General features: G+C 36.4%; 1 protein-coding gene across 1 annotated transcript; it reads right to left on the reverse strand.

Annotated features, from left to right (window-relative positions):
• Positions 1 to 2,735: 2,735 nt before the first annotated feature.
• On the reverse strand, positions 2,736 to 6,851 carry LOC111489272 (phosphatidylinositol 4-phosphate 5-kinase 1-like). Its single transcript, XM_023137407.1, has 8 exons — positions 5,348 to 6,851; positions 5,074 to 5,238; positions 4,823 to 4,988; positions 4,601 to 4,711; positions 4,308 to 4,501; positions 4,089 to 4,219; positions 3,920 to 4,013; positions 2,736 to 3,767 (listed from the first exon to the last, which is right to left on the reverse strand). Exons 1-8 carry the CDS (start codon positions 6,535 to 6,537, stop codon positions 3,458 to 3,460), a joined length of 2,361 nt encoding a protein of 786 aa, XP_022993175.1. The 5' UTR covers positions 6,538 to 6,851; the 3' UTR covers positions 2,736 to 3,457.
• Positions 6,852 to 13,503: the final 6,652 nt, after the last annotated feature.

The following is a 13,503-nucleotide window of genomic DNA, read 5'->3' on the forward strand; positions in this document are numbered from 1 at the left end:
CTGGTCAAGAGGGTACACCAGCCAGCACCCTCCACCCCACTTGATTAATACTGTATTAGTGTCCTTCCTTACTTATAAATCCATGATCACTTCTTCAACAATTCTCAACCTCTTAATCAGTTAATATTGCATTCTGCTTGTTCATATACGAATTGTCCATTTGAAAAATCTCTCGAGCTCTCTACCAACTCTTTTAACAAGCAATTTTTAATAATGGGTCGACACCCATATTAGGTGGCGTCACATTGATTCGTTCTAACGAACATAGAGCAAACAAAATGATAGAAGTTGCACTAATTCCCGAGATAATTTCCCCATAAATTTTTTAATGAAGGAAGGGGATTTATTTAATTTGAATGAGGGGGGCAAAAATAGTTAAGTTAGGTATATGGGGTAATGTATAATAAATTAAATGAAAACAATTGAGTGAGGGGAAAGAGAAAAAAGTGTCCCCTATACCACAAATAGAGAAGGGCCAATGTTGGGAATGGAAAAGGGCTTTTTCCCAACATCAATGGCCACCTTCATTTATGTTTCAACATGACCCTTTCTTACAATTTTGACTCTTTCCTTCCTTTATTAACCCTCTTCCTTCCTCTTTAATGCGACCGGTCGAAGAACACGTTCGTTGTTCATACCACTTGTTTCGATTTAACTTCATCTTTACGTTTCACCCTTAACATGTTTGTTGAGTTCTTATCATTAATTAGTTTCGTTCAAATTGGTTTTTACCTTTTGGGTTCGAACGAAATTTATTCTAAAAGATACTTGTGAGATCCCACATTGATTGAAGATGTGAATGAAATATTTTTTATAAAGGTGTAAAAACCTCTCCCTAGTAGACATATTCTAAAACCGTGAAGCTAACGACGATACGTAATAGATGGAGTAGTAAGGTTGGACTGTTACAATACTATTTGAGAGATTAAAAAACATGCGTGACATCATTTACAACATTATTCACGTAAATTGACATAACAACTACATGTTGGTCCTCTTGTCAATTGGTTGTCTCTTTCTTCTTTATATTAACAACTCATTTTTGCTCGTAATCTCTTCACAACTTTATCTCCAACCATTTTTAAAAAATCTAATTGAAGATCTTCAAATCATTGACCCCCACGTAATCACTAAACATTAGAACCCAGCTCAGAGCCGCCGGAGAACTCGAACATAATCATCGCTGATGAAAGCACTGCATCAAGATACTCACTTTATTTGTTTTTTTTTCTCTCTTTTAAAGAAACCACCAAAATGGGGTTTTATTTTTAATTTATTTGCTTTTAAAGCATGCAAGGATTTTGATATATCTCGACCTTCGTGCGTCTAAACGTTTAATAATTCATCTGGCAATGTACGACTCACTCTCAATAATCTTCAACAATCTAAGTATCATCTCGCTGTTTTAAGTGATTTTGATAATGGGTTTTGGGTAATGATTTGATGTTTTTCTATATATTAAGAATTGTTTGTTTGTGTTTCAAGTTGCAGAAAGTTGTGAGCACGTTGAGGCACATATGGGTAATTATTCGTGCATGCTTGGCAGTTCGAAGCCAAGTTTTATATTATTTGGTCATGAATGCTTGAGAACAAAGTTGGGTGTAATGGTGTTTGACTGAGTCCGTAGGTTGAAGGAGTAGTAGGCTCCATGACTTTACAGGCAGGACAGTTGACTTCTATGTCTGTAAATTCCTTTCTTCAGAGACAAGACAAATCCTCGTAGGCTGTCTACTGCACCATTTTTACATTTTAAAATGCACCGCCACCAAATGCTTATACTTCTACCTTTCGAAGGTTAAGTTTACTAATAATTGCTATTTTGATTAATTCTTGAATTCGGTTTATTTCTAGTAAATATTGTTTGTTTAGATTCAACTTTATGGTTTTAAAATACGTCACACCCTTATAAATAATAGTTTGTTTCTTTACAATCTACCCTCTAGGGGTCCAATGTTCTCGTTGGCATACTGCTTAATATCTAGCTTTGATACCATTCGTAGCAACTCAAACTCACCGTTAGTAGTAAATATTAGCCGCTTTAGCCCGTTATGTATCACCGTCAACCTCACGATTTTAAATCACATATGCTAGGGAGAGGTTTTCACACTCTTATCAGAAATGTTTCATTCCTCTTTTCAAGCAATGGGACCTCAAAATCCACCTCCTAAGACCCAGCTTCCTCGTTGGCACACCACCAGGTGTCTAGCTTTAATATTGTTTGTAACAGTTCAAGCTCACCGCTAGTAGACATTGTCCACTTTAACCCATTACGTATTGTTGTTAGTCTCACAATTATAAAACACGTCTATTAGGGAGAAGTTTCCATACCCTACTAAAAAATATTTTGTTCCACTCTTCAACCGACTTCACCCGAGTTGAAACTCTTATAAAGAGATAAAAGAATAGAAAAGATAATTGAAGTGAGAAGGAGGAGAGATTAGAGTAAAACAAGTTGAGTTAAAGTAATGCAAGTATATTTTAATGAGATGGTGGGAAAGTATTATAATATATACACACAAAGGAGAGTTGGCAGGATCTAGAAACAGTGATAGACAGAGGTACCCAAAAGCAAAGAGAAGAAGAGAGGAAGGTCAAAATTCAGGAAGAAACTCCACTCCTACAAGTCCTAAAAGAAACATGGGGCTCCACACACACTCTCTCTCTCTCTCTCTCTCTCTCCTGCGACTTTGACCACTTGGGTATGTCTTAAATACACTTTAGGCAAATGGGTTTGAGACACGTGGCAAAAAGATGATTTCTTGAACTTAAATGAGATGGATAGCCTAGCAAGTGTGGGGGATGGATTACAAAAAGGAAAGGGGGGGAAGTGAAGAAAGGGCATCTTTCTCTGCTTTTGATGGCTACTCAACCCTTCCCGCTCTGCTGTGTTTCACTGCAAAAAGCAACCCAAGGCGACCCCATTTGCCTTAAAACTCATAAAAAGTGAGCCTTGAGAAGAAGAGAAGACATTGAATAAGGTGTTTTCTGAATAGAATATTTCACAAAACAGAGAGATCAGATCATAAACGTAATCCAATCCTGTACACTTCTCTTATTCCAACCAACCAACCAACCCCCCCAAATCCCCATCCATTTTGAATCACTTTTCTCCACTACCTATATACCTATCTTTCAAACCTTTCAAAAAAAAAATACAATAGTAAAGCAACGTGAGGGAAGAACACCACCCCTTTCACTTCCCAAATCTCCCTCTTTTCTTGCATTCAATGTACATATATAACTCAACACTTTACCCCCCCTCCCCCACCTTCTCTACTCTTTGGCTGCTCTGCAAAATCAGCCTTTAATCGCATGTGGCCACCCCCCAATGCCAACCTTTTCCCCAACTCTCTGATTCATCGATGTTTCGGTCGGGAAATCTTTTATCGATTGGATAATAGTTAGCCATCTATCTATCTATCTATCCATCCTTCCTATCTTCCTTCTTTCTTATTGTTCACCTGTCCTCAACGAAGATTCTTCCTATGAAGTCTCGGAATCTTTTCGAATACAGCTTTGGGTCGACTGCCGATATTGAGGTGGGATCGACTTGTAAGGATTTGTATGCGTGCTCCAGTTTCTTACTGATATCGTAGTCCTGTAAGATGTCGATGATCCCGAAATACAGGACAACTTCATAGAATTCACCACTCCTTGAAGGGATCAAATGGCTTGTCCCGCCAGGGGTGTACTGATCGAAGTCGCTCTTTCTAGCCATTCGCTCGGCTCTAGCTGGCATATTGGCTCCTAACCTGATTAAAGGTTTCCTGGAAGAGTGAAACGTAACGAGTTGAAAATCGTTGTGCACGTTTGAATTAGAACAAAAACAGATGTGGTTGTATATGGATGATTCAACCTAGTTGGTCATAATGATGTTAAGTGATGGAACAAAAACAGTAGAATTTGACAAGAAACATACTGGCCAGCTAAAACTCGATCCATGTCCTGCAGCTCTGCTTCAAGAAAGCGACAGCCACGCATGAACTTTTCATTCTGATAAGAATCTTTATAACCTGCAAGATAGCATAAGTGTTCATTAGCTTATCAAATCACCCACATGACAACATTGTGGTGATCGGATTATTTACCAGATCGTAATAGAAATGGTGATAATCCCATTTTATCGTATCGACTCTCGTCACGGAAATGAAGACCAACCAGAAGACTATAATCCATGATTCTCTCAGCTTCCAAGAACTCACAGTCTCGGTTAATTTGCCTGTCGTGTTTTCGAAACACTAATGTTAAATTCAACGCCCTGTAAGTAGAGAATGCAAGAACCATATAATCTGAATGTAGGAACTTACTTGATAAACTCCTGGAACCAACTTTGCTGAAGGCGAAACACAAAATTAAGATCAAGATCCTTCAGTGTAGTGGTTTCATCAATTTCTCCCGCAGGCTTATCTGTTGTCCGACCATGGGACGAACCCTTAAGATCAAAACGTCGATGAATTCGGTATTCGGAGCAGAACAAGTTGCCCATCACGATAAACCGTGTCTGGTTACGTTACAAAGATTTTAGTTAGAACACAAATCCTAACAGTAACATATCTGAGAAAGCATATTAAACCAAAGTCCAGAGTAAAACAGCACGCACCTTTGGACCGCCAATTGGTTTTACACAATGCACGCCAAAGAATTTTGTCACGAGCGAATTCTCGTATCGACATACATGATCATAATAGCTTGGCAACATCCTTATGAGAACCTGAAAAGAGAAGTCCTAATTTCATCAATGATCATCCTTCAACATATCATCCAATCCATAAAATGGAGCACAACAAACTAAACAAAGCTAATCAGAATCCTGGCAACCGACCTTCACTTCTGATTTCTTCACCGTCTTTATCATAAATCTATCATCATGAGTTAAGTAGAAAGAACTTCCACTCTTTCCTGGAGAAGAGAGCTCTCTAAGGGTGTCATTTCCACAAATAGCTAGCATGTAATCAGCAGGGTCAACCCGGAACAGGTCCCTCAGATGTCTACATTACACAAGGATTGCAACGAAACTGGTCAATCATCGAACAACAAAGATCAAATAGGGCAGAAACTTTGAAGATTGAATACCTGAACACCAAGGGGCAGTAATCCTTCCATCGAAACTCCACGGATTGATGAGGGGGCGTAGTTTTCGATCCTTCCGGTGGAAACCTCGTCCAGAACTTCTCCTTCGGATCGAAATCACTTGTCTTAAGGTTCCGAAGAATTGAAGCGTGTTTCCCGATTGAATACCTACAGCAAACCCCAGAAAAATCCAATCAAGTACGGAGAAGAAAAACCCTAAAAACAGCATCGAGAAACGAGCATTTCAGATGATCTAAAGAACTCAATCGGTAATTACCTTATACCCTGTTGGAGATTGAGCATGAGTTCGTAATTCTTGTGCCCCTTGGAAATCGTGTGCCCTGGTTTCTTCGCATCATTGGTTGAACAACAAGGAGTTTTCTTAAACTGTCTAAATCCATCTCGATACAACATCGAAGCCTCCACATTATCGAGTATATCACAAGTGATATCGCCGGCTTCGCCGTCAGACTCCCAAATGCAAATCCTGGGGAAATTTCTGTCCGTCAAGCTGCCTCTGCTAGCGTCTACCGAAGAACTTTTCCTGAATGTTGCGGTCAAATTCGCACCCTCAACAACCTCACTGCTTTCGATTTTCTCTTTCGCGTCTAGCGAATCAAAACTTCCATTGTATTGCTGGATTTTCATCTCGTTATTCCATTCACTGGTATGGCTACTGCCGTCCAGAAGACTGAAAACTCCGTTCCCTTTCGGTACTCCGTTCTCCCATTGACCTTCGTACCGATTCCCGTTGGCCCAAATCAAAACCCCCTGACCGGACATCAACCCGTTCTTCCACTCACCCACATACTCGTTCCCGTTTTTCCAGACGTAACGGCCATTTCCGTCCTGAACATTCCGCTTCCAGGTTCCGTCATAGAAATCGCCGTTGGCGTAACGTTTCTGGCCGAAACCGTGTTTCCGATCTGCACACCATGAGCCACGATAGGTGTCGCCGTCGGATCCAATAAAAGTGCCAGTCCCTTCCATCCGACCCGACCTGAATTCGCCTTCATATGTGGCACCAGAAGGCCAAGAAAATTTCCCTTTCCCCGAGGCCTTACCCCTCTTCCACTCACCCTCATACATACACCCATCAGTCCACAAATACTTCCCCGATCCGTGCGGAACGCTCCCCAAGCAACTCCCAATGTACAGATCCCCGTTGGGAAGGTGCTTCTCCACAGCCGTCGGCGCAACGATTCCAGTGCCATCACCGGAAACAGAGTCGACAGTAGCCGCCGTAGTTATGGAAGGAGTAGTCGTCAAGGTAGTGGGTGTGACCCTTCGCGAACTCGCCTGTGATCGACTACGATTTACAACAAGAACCGGAGGAACAGCGAGCATCTGCATCTGTGAATCTTTATCTAGCTTATCGTCATCGGATTTCTTCTTCTTGTGGGTAGAAGAGACGATTTGGCTGGGGTCATCACAGGGCAGAGCCTCTCGCATTTTCCAAGCACACATAAATGAGGCTTATCCTGACGAGCTCGCTCAATTTCTTCCGCTGTCTACTTTCTCTCCTATTCCCGGTTCGTTAGCTCTGCATCTGTCCTGCAGAAGGTTAAAAATGGTTGCAATGGGGCCAACAAAAATTCCGGCTCATTAGAGAAGGCAAATTCTTCTCTCTCTCTGTGTGTGTCGTGCAGTTGTTTCCACGCTTTTCGTAGGCGGTGGTGATGAGAAAATAGGTGCGAAGGCTAGCAGCTGAACAGAGGCCGAGGCAGAGATGAAAATACGAAAGGGCGTAGAGAGAGAAAGAGAAACGAACGGATTTAAAATTAAAAACTCTGAATCAATAAATAAATAAATACTAAGTAAATAAGACGGCTTTTCCTGGGGAAGTTGCTCATCCTCTGTCTAATCCTGCAGATACAAATCAGCCCAATTAAATTTACTTTTTTATTTATTAATTATTTCTTTTTATTCAAACCATCTAAATTAAATTTAATTTAATTGAGTTGGTCCAGCTCCCGACCAAAGCAACTTAAATAGAGTTTATAAACTATACGTTTATGTTGGTATTGAGTTAGGTTGGGTTGTCATAGTTTCGGTTAGATTAATAACTAAAATCTCATAAAATTCAAATATCAAATATTTGGTTAATATTTGCTTCATTTAGTATCGGTATAATTGGTAATAATTAATGTTACAAAGTTTTTTAAAAAATAATTATAAATAAGTTAAAACTGTCAACGGAAGGAATTAAAAAGAGTGAGTGATTGTAATTTACATATTTACCCCTTAAAATGTCTCCTAAGTCATTATTTGTTACTAATTGAACTTTATTTTCTGTTAAATTTCAAACAAAAAAAGAAAAGAAAAGAAAAGAAAAGCACAATGTCGAGAATACCCTCCTCATGCGCCGCGAGAAGAGGGTAATATAGGGAAATAAGTTTGGAAGATTTTATAAATTAGCCCCTAAACATGGTTTTAAATACAGTAATGCCATTCATGCGGCTTTAGAGGAAAATGTTTCGTTCGTGATCCGAGGCATCATTGTTTGATTTCCGGTTGCGGTGGGGCCCGCTGCCTTCTACGATTGTTCCAAATTTTTAATTTTTTTTTTAAATGAATAAAATAATTGAAAAAAAAAAAAAAAAAAGGATCGGAAATTATTTTCGAAATTTACGTTCCGCCCTCCCACCTAATTACATCGCACGCACTTTTTGCTATTTTATTAATAAATTTTATTAATTGAACAAAAGACAAAATTTTGGTATTTTGACTTTCCTACGTTATATTTTGCAAACTATTTTCATGAACATTTGTTTTCATGGTTGGGGAAGATCTATCACTTCTATTACACGAATAAGCCAAAAATAATTTGTCCTAAACTTCCCGTTATGTATCACCGAGGTAACGTATATTTAATTATATATGGAAATGAAATGTGTATTTTAAATTAAGAGTGTTCATATGACTCGATAACTTAATCAATTCGGATGCCTAATCCAAGCTATAAAACGTTGAGTTGGGTTAGATTTTTATTTTTCAATTTGGATTAGGTTGAATTTTTAAAAATTTGAAAATTGGGTCACTGTACAACTCAATCCTACTTTTAAAAATGTTAAAAATACTTTACGATTATAACTGAGGTTAGTGATGCATTGTGACTAGTAAATTCATTTTGTTATTAATGTAACATATATTTTAGATAAATATATTTTTTTTATAATTTAAAAAAAAAACAACAACCCAACAACTTAAGAGGGGATTGGGTTAGATTGTATTGAGTGGTAAACTCTATTGGGAAAGTGTCTCCATAGATTTTCTCGCCGCTCTGCCAAAAAAGGGAGTATGGGTCTTGATCGTGGTGGACCGACTCACAAACAAAAAGAAAGATGCAAATCTCTTGCAACGAGACCATCCATATTCCTTATAAATGGGCAAGACTCGCTCAGATCTTTTTCGATAATATCCTCATTGCATGGAATGCCACACTCAATTGTCAGCGACAGGGGACCCGGTCTTCATTAGCTATTTCTGGCAGGAGCTCTTTCGTTTACAAGGGACAGAATTTCAGATGAGTACAGCTTTCCCAGACCGAGGTGGTTAACCGATGCTTAGAGAACTACCTGGGATGCTTTACAAGCGATAGACCAAGGGAATGGGTACCTTGGTTACCATGGGCAGAATAGTAGTACAATACCACTTATCATTCGGCAACCAAAGAAAGACCGTTTGAAGTAGTTTGCTTGGATCACCAGTCCAATCAACCCGAAATTTCAAATTGGTTCAAACAAAATTTTCAACCTAACACAACTCAACCCGTGTACACCCGATCTAAGATCTATGAATTATTGTATCCAGTAAGGTATGAATCGTTTTTAGGAATGAGATTTCTTTGAAACATTCCAAAATGGATGAATGGTTGTTTAAAACGAGTAAAGAAAGGTGAGGTGGTAGGATAATATAAAGGAATTTAAAGGGAAAATAGGGTTTAATCAAAGAGGAAGGAATATATGTTATGTGGTTTTCCTATGTTTGCACTCAAATTTTGAATATTGGAAGAGGGTATCAACACTTTATATAAATATGGATATATTTGAATCACATGAGGGATTGAAATTAATATTGTGCCACTAAGGTTGTCCACTTTTGATTCGAGATTTTATGTTCGTATGAAGATTATATATGTTTAGAGACGAAACGATTTTAGGATATATCAAGAGTTCGAATAAGTGTGTAACAGTCCAAACTCACCGCTAGCATATATTACTCGTTTTGGTTCGTTACGTATCGTCGTTCACCTCACGATTTTAAAATGTGTCTGCTAGAGAGAGGTTTCCACACCCTTATAAATAATGGTTCGTTCTCTTTTCCAACTGATTGTGAGATTTCACATTAGTTGGAGAGAAGAACGAAAATATTCCATATAAGGATGTAGAATCTCTTCCTAATAGACGTGTTTTAAAATTATAAAACTGACAATGATTAGTAACGAACCAAAGTGAATAATATATGCTAGCTTGAACTCTTACGTAGATTTACTTATAATGAGAGTTAGAATTATATTTTATATATTTAATTATTATTACATTTTAAAAAATAATTTAAAATTTCATTTTATTTTAGTTACATTAAAATTTCATAGTCTCTCTTATTAATTATTTATTAATTCTCCAACAAAAAATATATATTAAAAATTATTAAAAGTAAATAAACTTAATTCTAAAATTAAGAGAGAAAAAAAAAGCATATTCTTATAATTTCAAGCCTATATTAATGGTTGAATCTTAGCCATTCATTCAATTTATAGGTTAGATTAATTTTCATTACTTTTTTAAGAATATGATTCGTTTTGGATAAATTGAAAACACAATAATGTCAACTTAATTAATTAATTAATTAATTATATATATATATATTAAAAAATACCCACAAAGTAGCACCTATTTTTTATTTCCCCCCCTGTAAACTCACTTATTTACATTATCAAGCAATATAATCAACCCAAATTTTATAAAAAGAAATTCAATTTGTACCCAAGAAAAAAATAATAAATTTGGAGTTGACCGATAGAATATCAAAAAATTGTGTAATAAAGAAATAAAATATAGAGAAATTTAGAATAGAAAAATAAGTATTATGACTATTTATAGTATTAAATTTTAAAATAAATGCTTTTGACACGTGTTTGAATTTCATTGGTTCGTAACATGATAGAATTAAGAAAAAAAGAAAAAGAAATTCAATGACGTGTTCGATATGAACACTAACAAAATATTTATTCGTCTATTTATTAATAATGATTGCATGGACAGTTTTTTTTTTTATAAAAAAACTAAAAATATAATAATTAAATAATAAGAACCAACTTAATTTAAAATTAATATTATCAAAAACAGAATATAGAAGCATAATTCGTGGAAGCCAAAGCAAAGAGAAAGAGAGGGTTTTGCTTTTGCAGTTTGTTCTTGTCTGAGCTGGCAAAACTGTGGAGCCCACTTGGCCGTCGTTGAGAGCCGCGTGGGTGGGGCCCACCTCCCACGTCTTTTTTTCCTTTTCTGTTTTTTTTTTTTTTTTTTTTTTTTTTTTTTTTTTTTTTTTTTTTTTTTTTTTTTTTTTTTTTTTTTTTTTTAACAGCTAGACAGGTTNGCTGCCAACTGTTCCCTTCACCCAACATTGTTAACGAGGCGTCACTTGGCCCTCCACGTGTCCCGGTTCCATCTTTACCTCTTTGTATGCGAAACACCAGATCACGCACACGCTCTCCACGTGTCCCGGTTCCAACTTTACCTTCTTTGTATGCGAAACACCTGATCACGCGCACGTGCCAACCACGTGCTATAGCTGCTTAGACGTCCTTCCCAAATAAATAAAATAAATTATTTATTTATTATTTTCTTTTTTGTAACTAACTTGTTATGTTTCTTTTTTCCCACAAAAATTTTATTATTAAAATTATTTTTTAAACGTTTTTAAAACTTAAATAAGTTTAATTTTCAATTTTTTTTAATAAAAAAGTCAAATAGCTATTAGAAACAATTATTTTCGTTTAATGATTACCAAACCAGACATAAACTATTTGTCGTCTAATATTTTTTAAAAAATTGACATTTATTGTATTTCTATATCTAACCGATATGCATACATATTTTCATTAGTAGGTTATTAATACGACATAAAATCTGCATCTAAAAAGGCATAAAAGGGAATGTATGAATTTAGAGATGAAAAAAGGAAGTTTAATTTGTCTGAAAGGAACCCTAATTTCCACAAACACATTTGAGTGAGTTTTGGAATAAAAAAGAAGAGATGTTTGAATCAAATGGGGAAAAAAAGTGAGTATCTGATTTGGGATTGTCGGTGAGTTGAAATGGGTGAGAGGGCCATGGCTTGCATGTGAGCAAAATTTGTAGGCCTTCAGGATTGCTTTCTTCTTCTTTTTATGTGCTAATGTTTTGTGAGAGAGAGACAAAATGAGAGGACACATCCCTCTTTTTAATCTAAACCCTACCCAAAAGTACATCGCTCGATCACTTATGTGGGATAAGTCTCTTTGAACGAATAATATCTTACGAGATAGATAGTTACGAGTAGATAAGATTTTGGATGTTTAAATGAGTGGAACTGAAAGTAAAATTCGTTTGAAATAAAAATACATAGAGATTGGTTTTTTAGTTACCTAATGCTTTTGACTAATAGAATGCATCTTTTTTTTGTCACTCTTGACCGAACTTGAAAACAAAAAACTATAACAGAAAGGCAAGAGAGGAGAGATCTAGCAAGTGCATATTGTACAAAAAGTTAGAGAGTAGGCCTTATCATCTTTGACTGATTATATAAACTTCGGCTCTTTAAGCCAATGAAATCATTCTTAGTCATGTGCATAAAGTTCTCGAATCCCAAACAATAAATGACGATCGTAATTATCTCGATAATATTAGATTAAGGTAGACGAGTTATATACTTAACAAAAACATCATAGTTGAATATTTGGAGAATTGAGAGCAAAGTTTGGGGGAAAAAAAGGGTAAAGTTGTGGAAGAGTGGGAAGGATTGGGGATGATTGTGGATCTGAATGGGATCCACATCTGGAAATGAGAAATAAAAAAAGAAGGCCTAATGAGTGGTCACATCCACCCATTAATTCACCCCTCACCATGGTACAATCAAAACCCTCTTCTCCCAAACAACATTATTCAACTCTTAATGCATCTCATGTCCTTCCTTCAAGGCCCCACTTTTTCTGAACCTATTTCAATTAGTTTACATAAGTCTAAAACGTTACAGGTTCGAATCATGTGATCTTACGTGTTGCTTGAGTTCATCTAGTTTTAACATGTAATTTGAAGGCAAAGTCGATATTATTCTAATGTTTCAATTTGTTAGAATAAATAGTAAAGTAACCAAGATAAGGAGTAGAATGTGATGGTTATATTATAAAGGATTAGCTCAGAAGACCAAACTTGATGATCTAATGTTCTTGTCTCAAATGTCTCTTTTTGTGCTTTATGAAGCTCAACGTCAGCCATTGAATAAATATGAAGTTTGGACTTCTTTTCCTTTTCTTTCTTTTTTTTTTTTTTAACAAAGAAGAGTTTGGAGGTCACGTTGGAGTTAAAATTGTTACTATTATTTTAATTTGGTGACCACAACTTGTACTACCTTTCCTGATGTTGAGGGCCCTCATTTGTTGTACTAAAAAAAAAAGTATGATCCTAAAATTTGAAGACTTTTCCTATTTAGTCTTGACACTTGGATAAAGATTTTAATATCTATTTTGCCTGTTTTTATGGTTTATCATCTATGTCATCAAATGTTTGAAACATGTCACACAAGCATTAAAATATGAAAGTCAGTGGAAAGTTTGCATAGATATCTACTAGACATAACGTTAAACACCCAAAAGGACAAGGACCTACCGAAAACATTTTACAACTTGTTAAGTGGACAAAGAAGAAAGAATTAGGAATTTAGGAACTAAAATTAGAAATGAACCAAATGTCAATGTAGCTGTTGTTCTCTTTTGTTAGTGAAACAAATTAGTCAAAACTCAAAAAGTAAGAAACGACTAGAGTGATGATTATAAAACGCAAAGCGAGTAAAAGGTGTTGGAGGAAAGAGACGAAATGGCTTATTTAATATATAGTTTCAGGTGTGTTTTGAGAAGGCATTGAGATCATGATCCACATGAGGGACAGATAGCTACAGATCTTGGAGTTGTTTTGGGTTCAGACGTCACTAAAGGAAGTAGAGAAAAAATCAACCAATTAATGTAAAGAAAGAAGGAAGGGCACAAGGAGGAAAGGATGGTTCTGGGCGTCAAATATTATATAATTAAAAGGAACAGCAGGATGGTGATGTGTGTGCATATTTCACAATCCATCTATTCAAAATGTCCCTTCGGACTTCAGTTGGCTAACTTGGAAATGCCTGCATCGCTTCGAGGCAGAGCATTTAACAGGTCGTTTTCCATTTTCAGGG

The sequence above is a fragment of the Cucurbita maxima genome, unplaced genomic scaffold (genome assembly GCF_002738345.1).
Source record: "Cucurbita maxima cultivar Rimu unplaced genomic scaffold, Cmax_1.0 Cma_Scf00014, whole genome shotgun sequence".
Taxonomy (NCBI): domain Eukaryota; kingdom Viridiplantae; phylum Streptophyta; class Magnoliopsida; order Cucurbitales; family Cucurbitaceae; genus Cucurbita; species Cucurbita maxima.

Bases quoted from the DNA above. Each gene is read 5' to 3' on its own strand.
- LOC111489272 (XM_023137407.1), bottom strand. From the start codon at position 6,537: ATGTGTGCTTGGAAAATGCGAGAGGCTCTGCCCTGTGATGACCCCAGC. The intron at 4,989-5,073 runs GTATTCAATCTT...TGTGTAATGTAG, and splicing joins TACTGCCCCTTGGTGTTCAG to ACATCTGAGGGACCTGTTCC. The intron at 3,768-3,919 runs GTATGTTTCTTG...TCACTCTTCCAG, and splicing joins GATCGAGTTTTAGCTGGCCA to GAAACCTTTAATCAGGTTAG.